This window comes from Tenrec ecaudatus, chromosome 10 (assembly GCF_050624435.1).
Source record: "Tenrec ecaudatus isolate mTenEca1 chromosome 10, mTenEca1.hap1, whole genome shotgun sequence".
Taxonomy (NCBI): Eukaryota; Metazoa; Chordata; class Mammalia; order Afrosoricida; family Tenrecidae; genus Tenrec; species Tenrec ecaudatus.
The window spans coordinates 112,949,861-112,976,475 of NC_134539.1; the positions used below are offsets into that span (position 1 = coordinate 112,949,861).

Sequence of the window (26,615 nt, forward strand, 5' to 3'; positions counted from 1 at the left end):
GATCTGCAGGCCAGATGTGACTGGACTGCCAGGGCTGGCCAGGAAAAAGAGAGTAGTGAGGGGTGGTCAGTGGGAAGGGACGAGAGGGGAGTGGGACCGGGGGAACCCACCAACTTGTATCACCAGACTCTCCCCATTGATTGCCTTTGAGGTTGTGCTGGGGCATTGCCAAGGGCTGGCTGCATCTTCTCCCTGAAGACTCATCCCTGCCCACCCCGCCTGGCGAAGGGCCAGGGGCTTTGGGGAGCAAGGAGTCTTCCAAGTACACAGGCCCTCTGACTGCTGACTTGGAAACATTTTGCCTAGCACCGGCGGTCAATATTTGTGGGCAGAGAGGATGCCTAATGCTGGATCACTGCCCCACAGGCATTGTATTGCAAGCTGGTGCTGCCCACTGGGCCAGGCAGGACAGCTCCCTGGAGAAAGGAGAGGAGCTGGGCCTTGAGGACTGGGAGAACTGGGAGAGACAAAGAGCTGAGGAGGTACTTTGGGAAGGGAGGGAGGAGCCAGGTGGGCAAAGGCAGAAGGGAGCAGCCCCCATCTGGCAGTGAGAAGGCTCTTTTGAGTGTGTCCCTGTGTCTAACCCCACAGCTGCCCTACCCCCCGGACTTGGCCAGGACCTCCTTCTACAGGACTACCAGCAAGAGTCCCTTGGAGAATGGCGGCCGCGTGGCAGGGACATGAGTGGCCTCATCTGAGAGACCTTGAGCAGAATGGGTAGAGCTGAGCTGGGGAAGTACTCGGCTCTGGGTTCTACCATGGACTCTGCCTCTCACTGACTCGGAGACAAGTAACTCGGAGACAAGTTACTTACTCTGGGCCTCAGTGTCTTGATCTCTGGGGACAATGACCCAAGCCTCCCCAAAGTGAAGGGAGGTTGAGAGAAGACCTATTACCCTGCCCTCCCCACCCCATCAGACTCCTGGCCACAGGAAACAGGACACTGGTTGTCCCTTCAGGGCCACCTTGGAAAAGCTCCCTCCCGGGTCCGGACCTCAGTTTCCCCACCTGTTGTCTGGAGGTTGTGTGTCTTCCCTGCTAATACAAGGAGGCAAGAGCAGCAGGCACAGGGCTCAGGCGGAGACCTCGCGGGGGAGGGTGATTTCAGTCTCAAGGAGAACAGGAAGGGTCTACAATGCCTAGGGTCCCCACAACACAGAACAGGGCCGGGTCCAGTGGAACTGTCGCTGTGGAGACCTAGCTCAGGCTCCCCCTTCTCCCCCCCAGCACGGACCAGGGGCGCTCACTCCCACGGCCTCCTTCCCTTCCCTTGGGACTCTGGGGTAATGGGAGTGTGCAGGGGCCAAGCCCTCACTAATCCCCTATTAAAACTTGAAAGGGGCCAGGGAACCTCCAGAATAAACTCATTAACTTTTATGGGATAATAAATGGATCCCATTAAAATCTCATTCTCCCAGGGCTGGCCAGCTTAACCTCTGGAGCCCCCATGGGTGGGATCCCTGCCCACAGGACCCCTGCGGGTCCTACCTGCTGAGCTTCCACCACAAACCAAGAGGGAGAGCTGCCAAGGTGAGAGGTGTACCTCCAAACTTTGGGCCCCCCTTTCCTTCCCACCCACTCCGTGCCAGGCACAGAGGGGCCCCCAGCTTGGGCCCTGGGTGAAGAATGCCTGGCCCCTCCAGAGGGGCTGCCAGAGTGGCCTGTGGCTCTTTCTGTCTTCACAGAATGCCAGGCGGTGCTAGCAGATGGGGACACTAATCAGTCTCTCCATGTAGCCTCCCCAACCCCAGGGTGGATCCTACCCATGGATGAGGCAACAGGGTGCCCACATGGGCCAGTCCCATGCCCAGGTTGCCCAGCTAGTGAGGTCCAGATTCAGGGCTAGAACTTGAGACTTTCCGGCTGTCTGCGGCAGAAGCACCTGCAGAAACAACAATGCCTCTGGGGACAGACAGGTGACCCCCGTGGTATCAGAGTCTAGCCATGGTCACCTCACCTAAACACCTTTATCCTCAGCCTTCGCCTTCACACAAACCAGTCCCAACTCCAACCCCACAGCACGTTGACCCTAGGCTCCCTCCCCTGCTCTAAATGAGGGTGAAGAAGAGCGTTGCTTCCTCCACACACAGGCTGGGCTCCCATCTCCCTTCATGGCTGGAGCAAGTGGGGGGCCTGAGCTCTCTTCTCTAGCTTCACCCAGCTGGGTTCCAACAGGCTGGGGGGGCGGGCTGCGAGATAGGTGGCCCTCCCAGGGGAGCCCCTGCTGGGGCTTGGGTGGGGAAGGCTGGGAGGGGGACAGCAGGGGCCAGGAGGCGGAGCGGGAGTGAATCCACCGGGGAGGCATCCTGAATGGCTCATTAGTGCCGATGAAAGCCTTGTTTCATTTCGTCTAAATACTTTAAACAGGGCTCCCTCCGATGTCTATTTGCATAGCTTAAGAGCTAATGCGGGGGGAGGGCCCAAGCCTGGCAGGCCACGCCAGGGCTGGGGGCTGCCGGGAAATTCTAGGCTTCTACAGTGAAGGGGGTGGTAGTAGAGGGCAGGAGAGGGGTTTTTCCTCAAACTGGGTGGCGTGGGAGAGGTAGCTCCCAGCTCTGTGGGAGGGGAGGGGATCAAGGAACAGCCTGGGGGTGGGGGAGTGTCCCTCTGCCTGGCACCCAGGGGAGCCCCTGGGGCTGTCTTTCTGTGACCACAGCCCTCTCCCCTGGGGACATGCAGGCCCATGAAGGTGGCTGCTCTGTGCTTCCCCCAAAACAGAACAAAACAAACTCACTGCCACCAAGTTCATTTGGACTCTAGTGACCTACATCGGCTTTCTGAGACTCATCTTTCTCGCTCAGAGTGGCGAGTGGGCTTGAACCCCTGACCTTGAGGTTAGCTCAGTACCTAGCCTACCCTTCGCATAGGTGGTACAGTAGGATCCCCATTTTAAGGGCGACGAAGCTTTGGGTCAGAGACGTGAATTGACATGCTCAGAGTCACACAGGCCACCACCCAACAGGGACCATGATCCCAGGCCAGTCCCTGCCCCCACCCTCCAGAGGCCTGGCCAGCCTCAAAAACAAAAAACCCTCGCAGTGCCCACTTTACAGGGGAGAAAGCCCCAGAGGGAACTCACAGTGGCAGAGGTCACACTGGAACTCAGGCCCTGCACCGGAGCTGTGGAGCTGGGTCTCTGGTTTGGGTCTCAGACTCAGATCTGCCTCATGCGGGGGGAGGGTTCTGCTGGAGGTTCAGGGAAGCTCACACTCAACCTAGGTCCTAAAAGAAGCCGGAGTTTGGGAACCTGGGAGCCTGTGGCCTGGGCGATAGTCCCAGCTCCTCCTCAGCAGTCTTCAGGAGACCACGAACAAGTCCACTCCTCCCTCTGGGCTTTTGTTCCCCTGACTGCCCACAGTGATTTCATCAGTGGGATTAGCTCTGGGCTCTTCCTCCTGACAGGCAGCCTGGTTCTGGGGAAAGGCTTGAGACTTGGATAGGTATACAGATTCCAATCTCGACTCCACCACTGTGGGAACTTGGGCAAATCCCTTCACCTCTCAGCTCGAGGGCTTCAGTTTCTTTGTAAAGTGGGACAAAAGTTCTCATCTCACACAGGTGGAAAAGGAAAACAAAAACCCAAACGCCCGCTGCTACTGAGTCCACTGGAACTCAGAGTGAGCCTCAACATGGATTCCTGGGCTTTAATCCTTTCAGGACCAACCAGTCTCCTCTTTTCCCCAAGGAGTGGCTGGTGGGTTTGAACAGCGGACCTTGGGTCTTGAGGTTAGCAGCCCAATGTTGACCAAAAAGCACCGCCAAGACTCCTCAGAGTTGCTCACTCAAAGCTCACTGCCATCCAGTCCATGCCGAATTGCCCCTGAGGGCTTCTGAGAGTAAAAAGCCCGCTGTTTCTCTCCCAAGGAGTGGCTGGGGGTTTCAAGCTGCTGACCTTGCAGTTAGCCACCCAACACGTAACCACTATGCCACCAGGGCTCCTCAGAGTTGCAGTGTGGATGAGACACTATAAGTTGTGTGAAAGGCCTGACTCGATGTCTGCACACAGTAGGTGCCTGGTGAGACTGGGTCCCCAACACCTCTTCCACTATCCCTTGCATCACATCCGCAGCTCGGGGAGATGGGGGGGGGCAACAGACAGGACCAGGAGTACCCAAGGAGGTGCAGTGGGCAGGGGCCCCACCCCTTGTCCAGCCCCTGTGCTCCTGAATTCAATCAGCCCAGGTGGGGAGAAGGCCTATCGCCTCCCGGCCACAGCCCCCAAGAGCCTCCTGGAGTCCACCACGGTGTCTGGACATGCCCTCGCCCCTGAAACAGCTTGTCTACCAGAGATTATCTTACCCTCGCTGACAGTAGGTGGCACCCGCTGGGACCAAGTGGCAGCTGATTGTGGAATCAATTTGCTCGTTTGATATGCTATCTCCATCCCATTTAACCAAGTGCTCAGTCCCCCCAGATAACACAATCAGTGCAATCGACAGTGACGGGAGGTGCCCATTAGCCTCGCTCCATTGCCCAGCACCCACCTGGCAGCCGCCGAGGGAGGGGTTGTGCCCGCTGTGGTCATTTCCCAAGACAGAGGAACCCTGTCCATTCTCCCAATGAACAGCCCCACAGGTGCCTGCCCTGGGAGCCAGGGCCAACCCAGGAAAGGCACACATGAGCAACACACAACCCAAAACAAAACTCAGTACCATCGAGTCAATGTTAACTCAGAGCGACCCTATAGGACAGGGTAGAACCGTCCCTGTGAGTCTCCAAGATTGGTACTCTTTACGGGAGTGGAGAGCCCCTTGTTTCTCCCGAGGTGCAACTGGCGGTTTAGAACTGCTGACCTTGCAGATCGCAGCACAACACCCAACCACTTCGTCACCAGGGCTCCTGCACAACTGCAGGAGGGTCAAAGGCTGTGGCCAGAAGAGCGCCGCCCACAAGGAGTCTCTGCTCATTTGGCAAAGACCCTGTGGCATGTGGGGGGTGGGCCCTGTCCTGGCATGTCACCCTCTGCCTCTGACTCACCCGAAAGACCTAGGCCACTCGTAGACCATCTGCACCTGGGAGTCTGGGTTTCGCCACAACACAGTGCCCATTAGATGCCTGGCGAGACCCATATGCCAGGGCACACATGGGCTGCTTCTGGGAGCATCTCAAGAAACGGAGGCTCTGATTTCTCAGAGCTCAGGGGCCCCCTGGCCTGGCTGACCCAGAAGAATAGAGCCCTCTGACCTGCATCCGCCTCCCACCTCGGCTTCCTCCCTCCGCCCATTTGTCTGACACATCAGAGCTGCCATGGTCTCCTGAACAGAATGTAGGCCATCTGCCACGTCCTCCTGCCTGCCAATCCACGGGGTGGGTGTGAGCCCGTGGAATGACAGCCCCACCACTAGACGGATAACGGAACCGCTTTCTCCTTACGAATTCTGTTTGTTTCACCTGGCTGAGCATCCCTTCAAGTCCCCATGCAGCCATTTTGAGATCTCTGAGGATCGGGAGCATCTGCCCGGCCTTCTCAGTCGGCACGATTCTGTCTGAGCCGAGTCCACAGCCAGCAGCATCCACTCATCTTTTCCTGGCAGCTAAGGGTCCAGGGAACCCAGTGAGCTACAAGTAGAATATGCATCATCTCTCAAGCTTTGCGGTTGAGTAAATCACCGTATTCAATAGCAGATCAATCTGTACCTCAGACCTGAGACAGCCAACAGGTTTCATCGCCTTGGCTTATCTAGGTAATCTATTGGTAGTGGCTATCTGGAGAGCCGTGCTGAGGGTTCTGAAATCCCCTGTGACCTCAGCAAGAAAGAACCAAGATCGATTATCAGTGTCTGCCACAGATCGTAGAGGGGTGGGGGGAGGAGAGGGGGTTGTAGCATGCCTGATAGTTATCTGTTATTCCTGCCTTCGAAACTGACTATGTCCAATGAAAGATTAAGGGAACTCAGGGAGACACACGGAGTGGGGAAGGGAATGTGTATCTTAGTTAAGGCTGATTTTCTTTAAACAAACGAGAAAGCTGAGCTTCTGAGAGTTTAATCTATTTACCCGAGGTGTGCATCTTCTCAAGAATGATGGCTCTGGGATTTAAAGCCACATGTGCCTGGCTCTTCCCATTCTACTTACGGTGATGCTATGAAAAGAAGGCTCAGAGGTGCTGTCAGATAAGCCTTAGACTGCTAACCCCACAGCCAGCACTTCAAACCCACCCCGCTGCTCCTTGGGAGAAAGACAAGACTCTCTGCTCCCCTGAAGGTGGGCAGCCTCAGGGTTGTTTTGAGTGGAAATCGACTCGATGGAAGTTGGGCTTTGGGGTGCTCTAGACAAATCCCAGACAAGGATAGAGCCCGAGAAACGGTTGTCTTAGAAGATAAGGGAAGCAGGACATGCGGGCTCCAACAAAGAAGCCACGCATCCACGAGGAACTCGCAATTAAAACCTTGACTCTGTAAAGCATTTTACTGAGGCTAATGGCCGATAGTTGCGCTGAGAACAGAAAATGAATTTGAAATGCCCTATAATAATTGGCATAAAAGGCACTTTAGTGGGGGGGGGGTCACTTGCTAAGGCTCTTATCTCAGTTTCTAAACCGAGTGGAGTGGCCATGTTACTTTGAGCAAATCACTTCCTTTCTCCAGCCTGTTTCCTCATCAGTAAGATAGGCCTTTGAGCTCATTAATGATGACAAATATTTATTTGTCATGTCAGCCGGAGGTTGCAGGCATGGCTGCCTGTGTTGAAAAGGATTCTGAGTCTGAATCAGGAGAGCAGAAAATAGTGCAAAAGTCGATTGGCTATGCCTGTCTCTGGTGCTGGAGGGGAAGAGCTCCTGTGCCATCCTTGAAATAGGTGATAGGCTCTCACTTCCAGTTTTAGCTCTGTCACTCCGTAATTCTCAACAGTAAGCCCATTCTGTCCAAAGGGAGTTGGATCGCCTACTGCCAGTTGGGCAGGGGGAGCCCCTGTGATCCTTCATTATTCTTTCAGGACTCTCCTCAGAGGCACCAACCATGGGTGAAGGGCAGGCCCTAGACATCGAGGACACAGACATGGAGCTGACTGCGGCCCCTACACCTGAGCAGCCAGAACACGGCGGCGGAGTCCACTTTGTCACAACTGCCCCAACTCTGAAGCTGCTCAACCACCACCCGCTGCTAGAGGAATTCCTCCAAGGGCTGGAGCAGGGAGAGGCGGAGCTGAGGCCAGCACTGCCCTTCCAGCCTGACCTACCGGCACCCTTCCCCCCAAGTCCCCTCCCTCGCCTGGCCAACCAGGATAGCCGCCCCGTCTTCACCAGCCCCACTCCGGCCACAGCTACAGCACCCACTCAGCCCCAGACCAAGGAGGGACCCTGGAGCCTGGAGTCAGAGCCCCCTGCACTTCCTGTCACGACTCCTCTACCCCCAGGGCCCAGTCTGGCAGCGCCCACCGCAAGCCCAGGGGAGAAGCCCAGCACTACGCCCCCTGTCAGGACCTGGACTCCCACCCAAGAAGGTCCAGGCGACATGGGCAGGCCATGGGCTCCAGAGGTCGTGTCTCAGACCACTGGACTCAGGCTTGAAGGGACCACGGCCACCTCCACAGCTTCGGGGGACGATGAGGAGACCACTTCTCCGACCACCATCATCACCACCATCACCGTCACCACAGTGCAGGCACCAGGTCAGTTCCCTGCTGCTTTGCAGATCCAGAAGTGGGCGTGGAGGGGGAGAGCTTCGGGGCCCTAAGTTCCTCCATCTCCAACAGCGTGCACCCAGGGGCAACCTGCCGAGGCACGTGGGTTAGGGTCAGACAGACGGCTTCAAATCCGAATTCTTCCTGCTACAGTACAAGCCCAGGAAGTTTATTTAACGTAACTTCGCTGAGCCTTAGCTATAGAACGGGGACAAGTCCTGTGTCGTTGGACTGTTCTGAGAATTGAGATGCGCATAATAGGTGCCCAGAACAGCATCCTAGCAGATGGGCTTCACACACACACCCCGGCCTCACTTGGACCCACTGTACCAGAGCTGGCCTTATGCTTGTGTCCCCTCCCGCCTCCCAGGCCCTTGCAGCTGGAATTTCTCCGGTCCAGAGGGCTTCCTGGACTCTCCCAGAGCCACCAACTCCCCCTCGGAGGTCGGCCTGGACTGTTTCTACTACATTTCCGTCTATCCTGGCTACGGAGTAGAAATCAAGGTATGTGGCATGAATCAGGCAGGGTCAAAGGGGGAAATGCCAGTTGGAAGAGGGACTAGGGTCAAGGCTAGGAGATGCGGAAACCAAGGTCAGTTGCCGTCCTGGACACCAAGGAGCAGTGAGGGTTACTGCTTCCCCTCAGCCTGGGAGGGGCTGTGGAAGAGGCAGGGCTCACCCACCCCCTCGGGTCATGGTGGGACTCAGGAAAGCCAGCGGAGGGGTCGTTCACTTTGGATGGGTGTGGACGTGGCAGCAGAGTGGACATGGCTGAGCAGAGAGGATGTGGCTGGGCTTGAGCGTTCTGGAGCCCAGTCATTGGTGTTTGCATGCCTGCCTTCATGCTCCCTGAGGAGCACCTCTGGGCCACCTGGGCTGGCTCTGGGGACGCAGAGGTGGAGGCAATGGATGAGAGCCTCGCGCAGGGAGGTGGTGGCGCAGCAGGCGCAGGCACAGGGTGGGGAGTCAGACAGATGACAGGTAGCAGCAGCTGTGAAACCGTTGGCGCTGGCCCCTTGCCCCAGCCCCGGCCTCCCTGGGCAATCTCAGTCCTCCCATGGTGGCATTTCTGGACTGGTGACTCCCTTGCCCCAGAATGTAGCTCTCATCCGCTCTGAATCCCCAGGCCTAAGCCTGTGGGAACTCACAAGGTCTACAAGCTCCTGGATTGGGGCAGTTCTTCAGCGCCACTCCCCACACCTGCTCACCACCGCACTCCCATCCTCAGAGACTGACCCCAGCGATCACACGGATGCAAGGGGGGTGCCCCTGGGACTGTACACCCTGGGGGTGACTTGGGCCCTCCCTCCCTCTCCCTTTCCCATCAGCCCTTCCTTGCATTCTCTCTGACCATGAGATCCCCGAAAGCTCTGCTTTCTCTCCCCAGAGTCCCAGACCTCGGTCGTGGGCTCCTTGCCTTCGCCACTCCTGCACATGCACTGACCCGCCCCGCTCCACCTATTGGAGTAATTTCTAAGGGAATCCACCCTGTCCGCCAAGCCTCCCCAGGGTCCTAGAGTCAAGACTTCCCCCTTGAGACCCCACCCCACAGCACCCAGATCATCTGTGGCCATTCCTTCCCTTGCCCACCCGGCTTCTGCACTGAGCAGAATGCCACCCCACCCCTACCCCCTGCTTCGTACTTGGGTCCCTCAGCTGGTGACCTTGACATCACTATCTCTGGGAACTTTCTCCTGGTCTCCAGACCAGGACCACCCCCACCTGCCTCTTATCTCGCTGTCTCCTATCAGTCTGTCACAGCTGCTTTCCACCTCCCTCACCGGACTCAGGGGAGCTCCCCGAGGGTGCTGTGGAGTCTGGGGGCCAGACGGGTAGCCCTGTGCTGGCTGACTCGATGGGCAAAGGGCTGACTGTCCTTGTTGTCAATAGCAACTCTGTGCACAACAGACCCCAACACTGCCGGGTCCTGGGTCTTCCTCACTGGTGGGCTTATGTTTGAGTCAACCGATGGAGCCACCGTGTCAACCTATCTGTCGATGGTCTTCCTCCTTTTCCCTGCCCTATTATTACAACAGGCATGATGTCCTTCTCCAGACACTGGCCTCTCTCTGACACCATGTCTAACACCGCGAGTGACTGAGGGAGGGGATGGCTGACCTGGGGCTTGGAGACTGAGCAGAGATGGGGAAGACAGAAGCTTCAGCTCCGTGGAAGGTGTCTGGCAGGGGGCTGAGGAGAAGCAGGGTAGGGGACAGGCATCCAGGGAGCAGGGTGGTGCTGCCGGTGTGGGTCCCGCCCAGCCCAACCCCCTGTAGACCCTGGATTTGTCCCTGGGGCCACCTACCCCTGTCCTGGGGCAATGCCTCCCAGCCTGGCCCCTGAGAGCCAAGCCCACCAGATGGGGCTCTCTGATCCGGGCCCTGTGGGGGGATGAGGGTCACCTCCCAGGAACTGCTTCTGCCTCTCAACCACCCCTGGTGGGACACCCCCCCCCCCCGCCTTCTTTCTACAACAGTTTGCTCCTGCTCTGCCAAGCTCTGTGCCCCTCACTCTGGGCTGACTGGGAGGGTAATTAAGAAAAAACACCCCCCCTCCAAGCCATTAGCACTCAGCACCGCTTAATTAAGGTAATTAATGTAAAATCATCACCTAATGAGAGGTGGCACCGGCTGGGCTGCGGCTCACCGGGTGGAAGGCGCCAGCTGCAGGTGTGGGGAGGGGGGGTAGAAGGGGCAGATACCAGGCTGGGTGTCCCATGCAGGCCTAGGCTGCCTGCCCGAGCCCCCTCTCCCCAGCCTACCACACCCTCGGTGCCCCCTGGGCCAGATTGGGTCCAGCTTGGTACCTGCCTCGGAGTAGGGGAACAAGTTGCAAGTTCAACTGGCCCCAGCCCAGCCCACTTCCCACCCTTACCCTTCCACCACTCACACAAGCCCTGTGACTGTCTGCGCTGCCACCGTTTTGTTTTGTTTTGTTTTCATCAGAATGCAAAAGCCGTTACCAGGCAACCTTGAGATGAAGACCCGCCACAGCCCTGGAGTGTTGTCAGGAATTGTGTCAGGCAGAGACTAACCCCACATGCTACCTTAGTATCCTGGGACGCCCCCCCACCCACACCCAGGACCCTGCAGACCCTGATGGCCAATGTCAGGGTCAGAGGCCACAGGGGGTGGGGGGGAAGAGTGGCCAGAGTTGAGGCAGCAGCAATACCTGACAAAGAGACAGAAGCAGAGCTGAAGCCAGATTGTAGGTTCTACGGCTTCCAAGGCTGACCCCCATGGTCACCCACTCAGGCCACCACGCATGCAGACCTGAGGACTGATCCTGCAGACCTGGGCCCCAGAGTTGAAACGCCTCGGCCTGGCTCAGGAAAGGGAGTTGCCAGGGTCTCTCTGTTGTTCATCACTCACTCCGGGTCCAGGTCCGGGTCTGGGATGGATGACTTGGTTCTGCGAGTTAAACTGGGCACTAGCTGGGGACACAACCCTTCCCAGTTATGGGGGAGTCAGGAATCATAAACAACAGACACTGAATGCTCCATGCTGTTGAGGACACAGCAGGGGCTGGGAGACTGGGGACGGAGTCAGGGAAGGCTTCCTGGAGGCAAGATTCCTGCCGGGATCAGCCACCCGGCAGGTTGGCTTCTAAGCAGGCAGGTGGGTCTAAGGCAGTGGTTCTCAACATTCCTAATGCCGTGACCCTTTAATACAGTTCCTCATCTTGTGGTGACCCCAACCATAAAATTATTTTTGTTGCTACTTCATAACTGTAATTTGCTACTGTTATGAATCGGGCAACCCCTGTGAAAGGTCGTGTGACCCCCAAAGGGGTCTCGACCAACAGGTTGAGAACCGCTACTCTAAGGGCTTCTGCTCTGTACTCCTACCAGCGGCCAGACCCCAGAGCAGTGCCCTCTGACCCAAGTCCAGCAGCTGAGCCAGACTACACAGGACTTGGGAGTGGGCTCGAGGAGAGGCTGCCCCTCCAGGCTTGGGGAGAGGGGACCTGTCCATGGTGGCTCCATTTATGAATAAGTTCCTTTCGGTTACCAGCTGGTGTGTTAACTGGTGGGACCACCCAGAGGCTCCAGGGCTAGGCAAGCCCCTCTCCATTTCCTGTGTGTACCCTTGTAACAGAGTCCCTCCAAGCCCAGCTCTCCCCTTTTGGACTCGAGCCCCTCTTAGCCTGCTTCACCACCACCACCCCGCCTCCTGCCTCCCTTCTTGGCTCTGCAGCTGTCTGTGCCCTCTGAGCAGCCCAAGGGGAGGAGGCTGGCACAGGCTCTCCACAATCAGAGGAGCCCTCACCCACTACAGGTCAGGCACTGGGCTAGATTTTTTTCTTGAGAGGCTCAGAGTGTTCCCTTGTGGATGTGTGGCAGGAGCCCATGGCCCATGTGGGTCCTACCCTATCCCCAGCGACCAGTACCCCCGAGGGCTGTAGGCCTTTGTGGGCCTAGTGCCTGGCTCTCACTGCACTTGGCATACTGAAAGGATTCCCAGTGCCAACCCCCACCTTGGTTTGGCTGCTCTCTGTACCATCTGGAGCCTGGGCACAGCTGCCCACAGTCCCTGCCCCAGTGCCCCACGAGAGCCCTTTGGCAATAGTTTTCCCATGCCAGTCAGCTGTCAGCATGGTAGCCAGAGCACCCTGCCCCTTTAAGCCAGGGCACAACTAGCCTGAAAGTGGGTACCAAGAGTAGAGGAGGAGCCTGAGGGAAGGGATTTGCCCAGAAGAGGTTGTGTCCACAGCCTAAGCCTCTTTTGTGGTTCCCAGGGGCCATCTGAGGAGACGCCAAGGTTTATCCCCCCGGGATTTGCCTCTAGCACCACTCCATCCCTATCCAAGGACATAGAGGATGCCATGCAGGGCAGGGGAGCCCCTGCTGATTCTGCTGCCCACTTTTCAAGGATCAGGCTGAGTTCCTGCCTTCTCTAGGCCTCAGTTTCCCTCTGTGTAAAAGGAAGCATTTGAACCAAGTGATGCAATAAGCTTTCCCCAGGCAGTCCCTGGCCCCCATGGGCCAGACTGAGCAGCAGTTTCCCCGCAGCTGCAGAACTCGGGCCAGGGAAAGGTTGGCTCCGGATTCGGTGCCTCCCAGGCTGGCTGAGGGTGTGCTGGGCCCACAGCAGCTGCCACCATGGTGAATGCCCAGCTACAGCAGGGTGGGTCCACCCCTCCCAGCAAAAGGAGAGTGAACTCCGGCTCCTCTCCTGGGGGGCCAGTGCGGAGCCCCTTACAGCAGGCTCTAAATTCATCCCCAGAATCCTGTGAGGCAGGCATGGATTCTACCCTCCCCCCCCCCCCCCCCGGGAGGCAACACTGGGCTCAGACTCTGACAGCCATTGAGGGAATGGGGACACGGGACAAGTCAAGAGAGGAACTGCTGGCAGGGACAGGGGTCGCCCAGGACTCCTTCCTCAGCCTTGCCCTGCCTGAGCCAGACCTAGGGGACGCCCACCTGGGGCAGGCCTGGGGAGTGGTGCATGGAGCTGGGCACCAGGACCAGGAGGCAGGAGCCCCAGCCAAGTCCCAGCATTGCCTTGAACTAACTGTGTGACCCAAGGTGGACCTCTGGCCTTCTCTGATTTCAAGGTTTCTGCACCTGTGAAGTGGAGGTGGAGCTGACCTGTCCTTCCCCCCTCTCCCCCCCCACCCCCCCAGCCAGCGGCGGTTTTGTGGCTCAGGGAGGATACTGCATGTGAAAGAGCTGGGAAAGCTATGACAGGCAAGCCTTGGGGAACCCTGCGGCTGTACAAGGCTGTACGACTGGGTCAGGGGCTGTGTGCATGCCTGGGGGTCTGTGCTGGGGCCCACACTGGGGCGGGGGGAGGGGTGATCAAGAGTGTGGAGGAGGGGCTGTGGCCCGTAGTTAGGGCGTGGGGTGGGGTTACTCATAGGACTGTACTTGAGCAAATGCTTACCCCAAAAGAAAATGACACCATCTTCCCACCTATGGATCACATCATGGGATACGGGGCTAGGTACAGACAGGCCAGTCAAGGGGTGATGTCTGGGGGGTGGCAGATGGCAGCCTGAGCCGTCCCTGCCTCCCACCCAAGAAGCCGCCAGCCTCCACACAGGCTCGATTTCCTTCTTTGTCGTGACCTGGTGGTGGGCTGCGGTGTTCGACAGCCCGGTGTCCTGCGGGAATTGTCCTCAGCTCCCTCTTCTGCCTTGGCGGCTCCCCTCCCCCAGACCCTCTGCTGTCATTGGCTGGGGTGTGGGACGACGAGCCCTCATGAGCGGAGCTGACATTTCAATCTGTCTCCCAGGCTCTTCACACGCCTGCAAATTGCATCAGGGCTTCATCACCCGCCCTTGTCCGACCCCCAGCCCTGTCTGGCCTGTCAGGCCAGCCCTCAAACAAGTGACAAATTACATTCCAGCCACTGTGGCAAGCCCGCAAGTGGGTGCTTGAAACCCAGGGGACCAGGGCTGCCCAGACAGCGGCTGGCTGGGGACAGGGTGGCTTCGGGGGCGGGGCAGTTCACTCCATCCTGTGATCTCATCTCTACCCTCCCCTGCAGGCGTGAGGGGGCCATGCCTCCCCACTAAACCAGAGTCTGGCCAGAGAACTCAGCTCCCAGTTGCCCTGGTTTTACAGGCTTCTGGGGAAGGAAGGGCTGGTGAGAACTTGAATCTCAACATTGTGGGAAAATCCAGGCCAGGCTAAGAACTCCCTCCCTTGCTAAGCCTGGAGGCCTGAACAGTAGTGTCTAGAAGTCCTCAGGTGACCCTCAGGACGCCCAGAAGGGCAAAGCTGCCTTTGCCTACTCTCAGGAAAGACCCAGCTACTTGACACCTGTATGACCTTTAACAAGTTGCCAACTTCTCTGTGCCTCTATTTATTATGAGGATTTTAACATCCACCTTATAGAATTAACTAAGGTGCACCCAACCCAAGCCATGGTATTTCCCATGACCTCCTATGCCTGTGAAAGGTGGACATTGAATAAGGACGGCTGAGGACAAACCGATGCATCTGGATGGGGTGCTGGGGAAGAACACTGAAAGTACCATGACTGCTGCAAGCACAAGCAAACCTGTCTCGGAGGAAGTCCAGCCAGAGCGCTCCTTGGAGGCCAGGATGGCAACACTGCGTCTTCCATACTTGGGGCAGGTGGTCAGGAGCGACCAGTCCCTGGAGAAGGCCATCGTGCTTGGTAAAGTGGAGGGCAGTGACAAAGAGGAAGTCCCTCAGTGAGATGGACGAACCCAGGGGCTGCAGCCATGGGCTCAGGCAGAGGCCCAGTTGTGAGGATGGCCCAGGACTGTGCAATGTTGGGTTCTGTTGTGACCACAGGGCTGCTATGGGTTGGAGCCCACTCAATGGCATCTCACAACAGCACCCTTATCGAATTGGGTATTGTGGTTTGGAGGGTTCTGTAGAATCAGTGATCTCAGGTGGCACAGGGGAACTGCCTCATGGGGTTTCCTCAGCTTCCATCTTGACCTTGCCAGGCCTTTCTCCCGTGGACCCACTGACAGGATAAAACCACCCAGCCTTTGTGCCATCAGGCCTCTCACTGGCATGCTCGTGATGCTCTGGAAGCTGTCACACTGGCTGCTGCTCTTGTCCTTCGTTGGCCCTCCAGACCCACAAAACCAGCAGGTCAGAACTGGGAGATAGATGCTGAGAGAAGGCATACAGGGACAAGGAAGAGAACTCGTCCTCGGTCCAACTGCCCGTCAGCCTGGCCTGCTCCATTCCCCTGCAGCGAATGCCCTCCCTCCGGCTCCTCACAGCCCCCGCCCCTGCAGGCTGGCAAACCCCACCTGCTCCACGTGCTCTGGCTGAGCCTGCAGCCCCCGAGGGTTCCTGCCGTACACATTCAGTACCACTTAAGGCAGAATTAGATGCTGCCTGGCATCTCTCGATAATTACAGATTCCACGTGTGTGAGTCTTGTTTTCCCAACTCTAGAATCACAGAATCTCCAAGTTTGAAGGGACCTCATCCAGCCTCCGCCTGCAGCAGGAATTCCCCGAGGCGCAGCTCCAGCAGATGGTCCAGCAGTCTCTACCCAAACATGCCTGGGCGGGTCTCCTCATGGAGAAGAGGTGCTTCTGCCCACCCCCCAGCTCCCAGACTTGAGCCTGCTCCTCACCCCCTGAAAACTTACCAGGTCCTCCCTGCCCAGCTGTCCCCTCTGAACTCTCCAAAGTACCCCAGTCTGAAACCTAGAGCCTGGCGGGAAGCTGACTCCCGGGATGTGGCCGCGCCCAGCATCCTCAGCGCTTCTCAGCTGTCAGAACATCAAGGAGGGAAGACTGGGCCACTTGCTCCGCATCTGCATCCAGACCAGCCAGAGGGGAGGGCGGCATGGCCCCAAGCTGGCATAGAGAACTAAGTCAAGGGCAGGAGGGGAGAGCCTGACGCAGAGGGCTGCCTGAACTGGCCTGGGAGGCAGAGGTGGGGGGGTGGGGGGAGCAGCAGGCGCTCTGTGGACCACAGCAGACTGATTCTGGAGGGGTCATGGTCGTGTGGCCCAGTGGAAGGAGCACTGGAGCGGAGCCCAGACATCCGGGACCTCCCCCTAACCATGTGAACTTTGGACAAGCTTGACCATCTGACCTCCCGGGTTCCTCATCAGATGAAGCGGCTGGACGTAGGTTTCTGCTACTGGACATGTGGACTCAGCAGCATCAGCACCGCCCTGGAGCTTGTTAGACTCATTGTCCCCACCTCAAATCAACCATATTGTCATCTGCATTTCAACACAACCCCTGGGTGATTCAGAAGCCCGGATGCCACCTGATCTCCGCGGTTCCTCCAAGTCAGGACCTTCCAGGTCACCTCCGAGGGTCCCTTAAGTGGCACTCAGGGAGTCACCAAATGGTCCCGAATCTTACCTTCCAACTCTCTTCCTAGTAGGCTCCTTCCCTTCATTCCTGTGTCTTTGACTTGACTCTGACGGCTCTTACCCACTGTGCCTCATTGGGAGAGTGGCCTCTGGTCATCCCCATCTCCCCCTTCCCGCCCACCCCGGCCCTGGCTGCCTCAGGCCAGGTCAGGTCTCTCTCCCACCCAAACTTGCTGCTGTTACTGCTGCTGGCTTCAAGTTGACCAGAGGACGAGACCCAAACCTCCGGCATATTGCTTTGTCTACCTCTTTGACCTGCACTGCAGCTACGGGCCACCTCTGCTCCCACCCCTCTGGGTATTTATGTAGGTGTGATTCCGCAATGGGAATGTCTCCCCTCTCGGGTTCCTGGAAATCTCAGGACCACCAGTTCCAGCAGCCCCAGCGCTCCAGGCTTTCCCCTCCGATTTCTCTTGGAAAGCCTGGCATCTGGGGTCAAGACCCTTTTCCCTGGCTGTTCTCAGAGGGCGATGTGCAGAGAAAGACGCTCAGAGAAGAGCCGCGTGGTGGCTGCTGTGGAGAGGGCTGAGTGGTCACCACAGTGGGCCGGGGCCAGGCTGGGGAGGGCCTTCAGGAGCTCGGAAGGCATGTGAACTTGATCCCACAGGGTCCCAGGGTTCCATGGGGGAGCTGCTGGAGGATCTAAATGAGGAAGTAGCCCGAGCAGCAACAGGTCTGAGACTTCCGCTTTCAGGCTCTTGATGTTGGTGCGGGAAGGTTACGCCCTACAGGAGACCTCTCGAAGGAGGCTGCTGGGGGTGAGCTATAGGAGTCCTAGTGGTAGAGTTGGTATAAGTCGGGCTGTGATCTGAAAGGTCAATAGTTAGAAGCCATCAGCCTTTCTGTGGGAGAACGACAGCGCTATCCCTCCCATAAAGAGAGTCACAGTCTTGGTAACCCACAGGGGCAGTTCTACCTGGTTCTATGGGTCCCTATGAGTCAGTATCAATTCGATGGCAGTGAGTTTGACTTTTGGGTTTGTTGGGGACCTAGGGGAGTGGCAGGGCTGAGTAGCTGGTTGGATAAGGAGGCAGAGGGGGAGGGAAGATGCCAGTTTCTGAGTCGGGCATTTGGTGGATGGTGCAGTCGTTCGCTGGAATGGGAGCCAGAGAGCTGTGGGTTGGGGCAGAGGGTGGTTCAGAACAAGGCAAGCTGGGTGTCCAAAGTCCCTTCACCCTTACATGGGTGAGGTACCAATTGGGTTTCTTTCCAAGGGCATTGCTGGCCAGCCTACAGACACCATCAAAATGGAGCATACTTGCTCCATCTCATGTGATGGATGAAAAAACTGAGTCCCAAGAGGGGAAGAGACAGGAAGCAGCTGGTACCAGAGGAAGGCTTTGGAATAGGGCTACTTCTGAGCCCTAGTTGTACTAATAGTCTGTATGGCCTTGGGTAACTTCCCTAGTGTCTTGGAGCCTCAGGGCCCAGCCATGAAGTGGTGGGAAGGTACACTGAGCTACTCCAGGCCTGAAGTGCCCAGCTCAGGCCCAGGAGTGCTGGTGCCCAAGGATAGGGAAGCAGCCAGGCTGGTCACGTGCAGGGCCTGCAGGAGCCTGAGGGCATCGGGGCTCCACAGACCAGAGGCCTGACTGAGGGCTCTGTTGTGCACTCTCTACTGCTTGGGCAGGTCCAGAACATCAGCCTCCGGGAGGGAGAGACCGTGACAGTGGAGGCTCTAGGGGGGCCGGACCCACTGCCCCTGGCCAACCAATCTTTCCTGCTCCGGGGTCACATCATCCGCAGCCCCACCCACCAAGCAGCCCTGAGATTCCAGAGCCTCCCACCACCTGCGGGGCCAGGCACCTTCCACTTCCACTACCAAGGTAAGTCTGGGCAACTGAGGCTCTCATGGGGGGTTGAAGACGCTGTCTCAGCCGAGGGCAAACACGGAGGGCTCCTGAGCTAGAACCCAGGGGCCCAGCTCTGTGCAACTGGCGACAGGCAGTCACTATAGATCACCCTGCAGATGCCAGGAGCTCAAGGTGAAAGGGGTTGGCACTGCCTAGGAGGCCCTCAGCATCCAGCTGGACCCTCCTGAACTGTCTTGCCCACCCTGACCCTGGCCCTCGCCCCAGTTAGCTGCTCAGAAGAGCTCAGTGGAAAAGCCCGGGCTCAGGAGAAGAGCAGGTCTGTGTGTGAATCGCACACCATGGGCTCCCCCTCCTGCAGACAGGTCATTGGACCCCATGGACCCACCTGGAAACGGGAGACCACACACCTGTCCCCCAAAGTCCAGGTGAGGAGTACGCAAAACAGTCAAGTGCTCAGCACATGCTCCGTGAAGGAAATGAGTATGGCGCATGGTTGCACCGCTGGGGAAGGGGAGATGCTGCCGCTCTCCCCAGAGGACCCCCTCCCATCCACCCACCGCCAGGCACAAAGTCATCTAGAGCCCAGCTCCTTCCACACAGCTGTGACAGGTTAACCCAGCTCCGATTGGGGCACGCTAATGGGGAAATAATTGGTGTGAACAATTATGGGATCATCTTGTGTTGTCACGGACCACTTCCCCAGCCCTGCAGGGGGTCACAGCCAGCAGGAGGATGGGCACTCCACTGTGGATCCCGGATGCAGAGCCACACCTGAGTCAGTCACCCCCCTCCCCAGACCTCCCCCACCAAGCTGGGAGCAGATGTCCTGGCCTTGGCAGCAGGGAGCCTGGCAGAGGACAGGACCCGGGCAGAAGCGGGGCGGGGGGGGGGGGCACGAGCTGAGGCGAGGGTGAGCGGCTAGGCATCCCTGGCAGTCTCCCTAATGGCCCATCAATCCTCCCCGGTGGCGGGCATAATTTCACACCAGAGCAACCTCTCGTGCTGCAAATTCCTTTGCACAAAACCTTGGACCTCCTGTCTGTGGGGCCAGACAGAGGTAGAGGCTGGGCGAGGGGGAGCCGACCCCAAGGAGGGGCTAAGAGAGCTGGCCCAGTCCTGTCTTTCTCCGCTCCCAGAAACCCTCCCTCCTCGGCCCAGTTTTTGTCAATGATCAGCTCTTTCCTTAATGAGTGTAATTCCCCTAATTATAGGCTGTAATTAGCCCTGATCCTGGAGATGGGAACAGGAGGAGTGTATGCCCACATGCATCTCCATGGGTGAGAGAGAGAAAGGGTGCCAGATGAGGAGGGGAGAGGAGCCTAGGCTGGTGTTGGAGACCCCGTCAGGGCCAAGTTCCAGCTCCCCTCCCACAGGCTCAGGCAACAGAAGTGGAGAGAGGTAGGGAGGGCATGCGGAGGGCCCTGCCAAGCATCCGCCACCATCCTGAGCCTTCCTGGCACTGGACTTGGCCCCAGAAACAGACGCCAGTGAGAAAATAACTCGACAGATTGCAGCAGTGTAGGCTCCCCGGGAACAGTCGTCATGGCAACAGGAGGAAGCTCACCCTGGGAAGTGGCAATTCACCCACTATGGAGACTGGGGCTTCTCATCCACCCCACCCTGCTGTCTCCCACCTCATCCTGACCCTGCTTCCTCATCTGTGGAATGGGGTCCCACCCTTCCCAGAGCTGTGCTGGGAAGTCAAGGGGGACAGAGAGGCTCAAGTGCAGAGCAGGATGTTGGGTCCTTGCCTAGATTCCGCCCTCACCCCCCACCCACCCACACACTCTTCACCCCCTTCCAGTCTGTGCTCGGTGCCCCACATCTTCATCCCGTCTTGTCCTTGGATCCCTCTCCAGGCCACTGTGGGTGTCTGTCCTGGACACGCACCCTGGGTGCCTCAGCTGATAGCCCTCAGGCATCTAAGCCTCCAGAGGTTCCATGACACCTGTAGATAGGGAAAGCAAACAGACTCTGGGGAAGGAGCTCCTAGGACAGCGGTTCTCAACCCGTGAGTCCCGACCCCTTTGGAGGTCGAAGGGCCCTTTCACAGGGGCCGCCCGATTCACAACAGTAGCAAAGTGACAGTGATGAAGTAGCAAGGGAAATCGTTTTATGGTTGGGGGGGGTCACCAGGACATGAGGAACTGTTTTAAAGGGTCATGGCCTGAGGAAGGTTGAGAACCGCTGTCCTAGAGTCTGCTGTGCCACCTCCTTGCTGTGTGAAGAGGGAACGCCTCAGCCTCTCCCTGGACCTCAGCTTTCCTCACCTGAAAATGGGTCAACAACCCCTTCTTCCCAAATACATCACACACTTCAAATCAGCAGACAATGAAGGCATGCTCGAAGCTGGCAGGTGCGTGCTGATGTGAGGTGCTGTGGATCGTGATTACACACATGGGGGGGCTTTCTAGTCTCTTTTACTTCCATTTTTCTGCAAACTTTCTGAACACCACACACACACACACACGAACAGCAGACTGGTGTGTTAGGGGTTTTGCTCCAAGTCAGACACTGCAGGCATGTTCTCTCATTTAGCACCCAGAACACTGGCTGCAGAACTCTGAGGGGGCAAATGAGGAAACGAGGTGTTAGGTAACTTGCCCAAGGTTGCATATAAACCCAGGCAGTCTGACCAGAGAGCCCACCTCCTAAGTGCTATCTGCCAATCACAATTAGCTTCTCATTAGGCATGCTAATGAGTAGGGAAGAGTAGGAATCACGTCCCATTTTACAGTAATAAAGGCCAGGAGAGGTAACAATCAGGAAACTGAAAGCCACAAAACTCAAGTGCATGGACCTTAGTCTGCCCCGAGGGGACCCCTATTTTTAGCCACACAAAGGTCCAAGATGGTAAATGGGGCCCCTGTTTCAGCCTCTCTTCCCATTTACCTGGTGCCCACCACAAAAACGTCAGTCATTGAGTCAATGCCCACACATACTGACCTGACAGGACTGGGAGCCCTGTCTTTCTCCCAAGGAGCAGCTTGTAGTTTTGAACCATTGGCTTTGTGGTTAGCAGCCCAATAAGAAACCACTCTGCCACGAGGGCTAGTGCTATTGGCAGGTAAGGGGACTTTCTCACTGGCTAGATCATGCTCATCCCTCCTAACATGCCCCATGGTTTTCAGACCCAGGAGCTTAACTATGCCCTTGAATCTCTCCTAACCACCCTCCAAGCAGTGGTCCACCCCTATCACTTCCCTGTCCAGACCCTCTGGGCCCTGGTTGGGATTGGCCAGGTTGTTTTGTAGGATTTGCTGCCACCACTTGGTCATACTTGGTATAGCAATTCCCAAAGCCCCCAGGTTTCCCAGGCAACGCATCCCTCCCCCAACTTCCAAGAAAGCATGCCCTGCACCCCTACCCTTGCCCCCATTCTGTTTTTGAGAGCCGTTTCCAGCAAACATTTTCGTGTTCCTCCGTGAATAAAATGAAGCTTCTACTGCCTGGCTTTCCTGACTCCGTGCCCGTCTGTCCTCCTTGACATAAACTTCTGACCAGTTCTAGTGCTTTCTCGTTTCTAAGTCATTCAATAAACATATCCCGAGGTCCAGGGATATCACAGTGAATGAAATAAAATCCTATTTATTCTCACAAGAACCTTGTAGATGGCCTGGCATTGGGAACCTCGGCTCACCGAGGAAGACACAAAGAGGTTAAGGAGCCCCCCCAAAGTGTCCCAGTGCTTGGGCAAGAACCCTAGCCTCCTCCCTCCCAGTGCTGGCCTTGTTCCACTCACCAGACCACGTTGCTGGAAAACCATGTGTACCTTCTGGGCCTGGAATTCTCTAAGCTTCCTCTAGCCCCCAAAGAGTATTCTTGGCAGTGGAAGCTGGAACCAGTCCCCTTGCCACAGACAATGGCTCAGGCACCTCCCCAGAACCTCGCTCTCTTTTTCTCTCTAGCTTATCTCCTGAGCTGTCACTTTCCCCGACGTCCAGCTTATGGAGATCTTACTGTCACCAGCCTCCACCCAGGAGGCAGTGCCCGCTTCCACTGTGCCACTGGCTATCAGCTGAAAGGCGCCAGGTTCCTTACCTGCCTCAATGCCACCAAGCCCTTCTGGGACTCCCAAGAACCAGTCTGCATTGGTGCGTAGCCCCAAAGGCAAAAAAGGGCTGCGGAGGGGCGTGAGGTGGCGAGGGAGGGGAGGGCACCCCTGCTTTCTGTGGCTGGCTGCTACTGACTCTGAACCTCATTCTCTACAAGAAACCAGAAAACGGCCGTGTTTTTGGTGGCCTTCATCCCATTGGATTTTATGAGGCACCTGTCAAAAGGAGGCCCCACTGGGTTACAGCGCGGACTTAAATAGTGTCCTCAAAGAGCCCCCAGTTCCAGGAAAGAGAGGAAGAAGAAAACCCACCTAAGTGGCCAAGGTCCAGAGCGGGAGGTAGCGGGGGTCACAGCGGAGATGCAAAGAGGCCTGGGAGGCGAGGAGGCAGTCACTCTTTGTTGGGCATTTAGAGAGCTTCCCGGGAGAGGGGACATTGGAGGCTTGCGTTTCAGTGGAGGGAACACCACGGGCAGTGGCATGAAGGTGGGGAAGGGAGAGGATTTAAGGACCCTGAGGCATGTAGAGGGGTAGGAGCAGGGCCAGGGGGACTGTTGCAGGGTTTTAAGAGGAGGGAGGAGCTGTTAAGTGGTTTGGAGGCTGGCAGCAGTCTGCCCGGCAAGAGGTCTGCCCTTGGACAGTGACCTTGGGAATCGAGGTGGGCACAGGTTCCAGAGACACTGAAGAGGATGAGGGGACTCCCTGCTTGAGGCCCTGGGCCATTGGGAGGTCTGGGGTGGCCAGGGGAAAGACCTTGTTGGGGATAAAGGTGGCGGCTTTGCTATAGGCTTTTGAACCTTAGTTCACTCTTTTGTGCCTTTTGGAGGTACCAGGTACAACCAGAGAAGAGCCAGACAGGTGGGTGTGGTCTCTGTTCTCCAGGAAGCTTGGCAAGGAGCTCATCGAGGACCATGTGGGGACCCAAGGGAGGGTGGAAAGGATGTTAGCCAGAGGAAGCCAGGCCAGATTCCTGGAAGAGCCTATACAAAGCTGTGGAGGACAGCGAGCTTCGGGGAGAGGAGGCCGGCACTGGGCAGAAAAGCTGCATTCACAACGAGCCTGGAATTTCATTTCGAGCTTGGACTCTCTCCTGCCTGCAGTCGGGAGCCCCTGAGGGGTTTGAAGCAAAGGCTGCAGCGTGATGGGAGTTGAAGGACTGCTCCATTTGAGTACCTAGCAGGAAGGTGGTCCTGCCCTGGTGCAGAGAAGCATTCCCCTCCGTTCCCAAGAATGTGACTGGTGGGGCTCAAGCATCCTTGAGCATGTAGAGGTGCAGAGCCGGGAGGGCCCCGAGCTTTGTGTGCAAGCAAGGAAGGGCCCGCTGAGCGAACCACACTGCTCCTGTCCTGGCAAACCTCAGCAATGGGGTGGGCAAGCTGCTCAGAAGAGAACCGGAAGGCAGTCCCTGGGCCCAGGGTTCAGCTGGGGATGGCAGTGGTAGTGGGCCCTGGAGAGCTCACCAACTGGTTTCCGGCTGCCAGCTAGCTCACACGCAGAGCCTGCTAAGAGCACCAGGCCTTTGTCCTCACTGATGTGCTCCTGCTCCCTTTTCGCGTTCACTTTCTCCCTGGTTTCAGTCAACAAAGACTGGCATCAACTCTGCCTCAAAAGGACCTTTCCCCACCCGAGGGGCCCCCAATTAAGTCACATACCCAAGCCAACAACTGGCTTTAAGAAAAGTGCATGAGGGAGAGAGACAATAAGTTTGGAGCCCAAAATAAGAAGCTGTCATGTAGCCTAGCTGGGGAGATCTTGGAATGCTCCCTGGAGGAATCAGCAGAAAGGGGAAACGACCCCCCCAGGGGCAAAAGGCCAGGCAGTGACAGATCCATGTGCCACCCCAGGAGTTGCACAGGAACGGCCCGAGGTGTGGGCAGTTCAGAGTAGGGTTCTGGGTGAGTCCAGGCTACGGGGGCGGCAGAGCAACAGGGATGGAGGACTGGCCTTCCTGCCACAAAAGCAAGGCAGCAGAGGCCACCCACAGAGCCAGGGAGGGAGGGCTGGTCAGGGTCCAGTCAGGGCCCCCACCTAGCATCCGGGTCCCTGTCTCGCAGCTGCCTGCGGCGGGGTGGTCCGCAATGCCACCATTGGCCGCATTGTCTCTCCGGGCTACCCTGGCAACTACAGCAACAACCTGACGTGCCACTGGCTGCTCGAGGCGCCCGCGGGCCAGCGGCTGCACCTGCACTTCGAGAAGGTTTCCCTGGCAGAGGACGATGACAGGTGAGGGACTGTCCGGTGGGGTGGGGCACCGCCTACTGGGGCCGGGGGACCAGTCACGCAGCCCTCTCCTGGCCCAGGCTCATCATCCGCAATGGAGACAACGTAGAGGCCCCGCCCGTGTACGACTCCTACGAGGTGGAATACCTGCCCATCGAGGGCCTGCTCAGCGCCAGCCGCCACTTCTTTGTGGAGTTCAGCACCGACAGCAGCGGGGCAGCGGCGGGCATGGCCCTGCGCTATGAGGGTGAGCCTGCCGGACCTGCCCAGTGGGCAGAGGGGGACAGAGAGGGGTGGGGGTCCTGGATCCCAGGTCTCCTCTAAGCCTCCATTCCATCAGCCCCCCCATTCTGCCCCACACACCGGGCATTTACACCCCTCCTCCTTCTGAGCCCCGGGAAATGGTGTTTGAAGAGCAGGGAGGCCCTAACTCTTAGGGAAGAATAATTGTTCTAGAAACACTCGTGTGCTCATGTGTTCATTCATTCTTTTTTTTTTTAAAGTGTGTATTTTACAAAACATGAGGATGGTGGGGGCTGGCACACAGTTAAGGTCTCTGCGACTAATCTGATCCAAAGACTGGATGTTCCAGTCCATCCAGGGGGTGCCAGGGAACAAAGGCCTACTGGTCTACTTCAGAAGTAACCAAGGAAGGCCCCATGGGCACAGCTCCACGCTGACGCTCACGAGCTCGCCCTCAGTCAGGATGGGGCTGGCTGGACTGTGATCGATGAGCTGAACCCAACCCTCTGTGAGCTCTTGGGAAGAGGGCGCCCTGAGACACGGAAGCCATCTGCCCCTCTGTGGGCCCACCCAAGGCTGAGCCGGGTTGGGCCCTGTGGTCCACAGCTTTCCAGCAGGGCCATTGCTATGAGCCTTTCGTCAAATACGGCAACTTCAGCAGCAGTGCGCCCTCCTACCCTGTGGGCACCACGGTGGAGTTCAGCTGCGACCCTGGTTACACCCTGGAGCAAGGTTCCATCATCATCGAATGTGTGGACTCCCACGACCCTCAGTGGAATGAGACGGAGCCAGCCTGCCGAGGTCAGTAGTCCCAGCAGCCAGACCTGTGTGGGACAGGGAGAAGGGTGGAGCCGAGAGTCACCCAGCCCTGGGATCTCAGAGGGGGCAGGCTCCGAGCAAGGGGCAAGCACTCCTGCAGGCAGGTGGCAGCCCCAGGACATGGCACTGGGGGGGACTGCAGAGGGGACACGGCTCCCGGGCCTCCCTGCCTTGCAGCCGTGTGCAGCGGGGAGATCACAGACTCCGCTGGCGTGGTGCTCTCCCCAAACTGGCCGGAGCCCTACGGCCGAGGGCAGGACTGCATCTGGGGCGTGCACGTGGAGGAGGACAAGCGCATCATGCTGGATGTCCGAGTGTGAGTGCCCACCACCCCGGCCAGCCCTCCTGCCCAGCCCCCTGGCCTGGCTGGCCCTGGACAGGACTCCTCCTCCACAGGCTCCGCATTGGCTCTGGGGACGTGCTGACCTTCTATGATGGGGACGACCTGACAGCTCGGGTCCTGGGACAGTACTCAGGGCCCCGTGGCCACTTCAAGCTCTTTACTTCCATGGCTGATGTCACTATCCAGTTCCAGTCGGACCCCGGGGCCTCTGTGCTGGGCTACCAGCAAGGTTTCGTCATCCATTTCTTCGGTGAGCTTGTACTTGCCCCGTTCTGCTGCCTGGGGGAGAAAGGGTGCCTGAGAGGAGAGCCCATACCAGGGACAGAGGCCAGGGGACAGAGAACTGAGAGTTCCCGTCTAACCAGGGCATTTTGGGAGCACTTCAGGGATCACCTGAAGGAGGTTGGCCCTGCTCTCCGTCTTACCTGAGGGCCCTGCAAGACAAAGGGGGCCTTCTGTTACAGCAAGAGAGACTTGGGCTAGACAGCAGGAAGAACTTCAGAGTTTCCCCATCTTCCCCAGACCCATCTCACTGGGTCAAAGTGCTTTCAGAAGAAAAGCCAAAATCTGGATGACACCCATGGACTGGAGGAGACTGTGTGTGTGTGTGTGTGTGTGTGTGTGTGTGTGTGCGCGCGCGCAGGCCAGGTGGGCCCAAGACAGGCTGTAGGC

At 57.6% G+C, this 26,615-nt stretch overlaps 1 protein-coding gene across 1 annotated transcript in view; it reads left to right on the forward strand.

Annotated features, from left to right (window-relative positions):
- SEZ6 (seizure related 6 homolog) overlaps positions 1-26,615 on the forward strand; it is a 44,009-nt gene that overhangs the window by 15,312 nt on the left and 2,082 nt on the right. Inside the window, exons 2-10 of the mRNA XM_075559614.1 lie at positions 6,937-7,611; positions 7,994-8,127; positions 18,081-18,276; positions 22,173-22,358; positions 24,373-24,541; positions 24,619-24,785; positions 25,388-25,582; positions 25,778-25,916; positions 25,997-26,193. Of these exons, the coding sequence (XP_075415729.1) occupies positions 6,937-7,611; positions 7,994-8,127; positions 18,081-18,276; positions 22,173-22,358; positions 24,373-24,541; positions 24,619-24,785; positions 25,388-25,582; positions 25,778-25,916; positions 25,997-26,193 (2,058 nt within the window). The remainder of the gene's footprint in view (positions 1-6,936; positions 7,612-7,993; positions 8,128-18,080; positions 18,277-22,172; positions 22,359-24,372; positions 24,542-24,618; positions 24,786-25,387; positions 25,583-25,777; positions 25,917-25,996; positions 26,194-26,615) is intronic.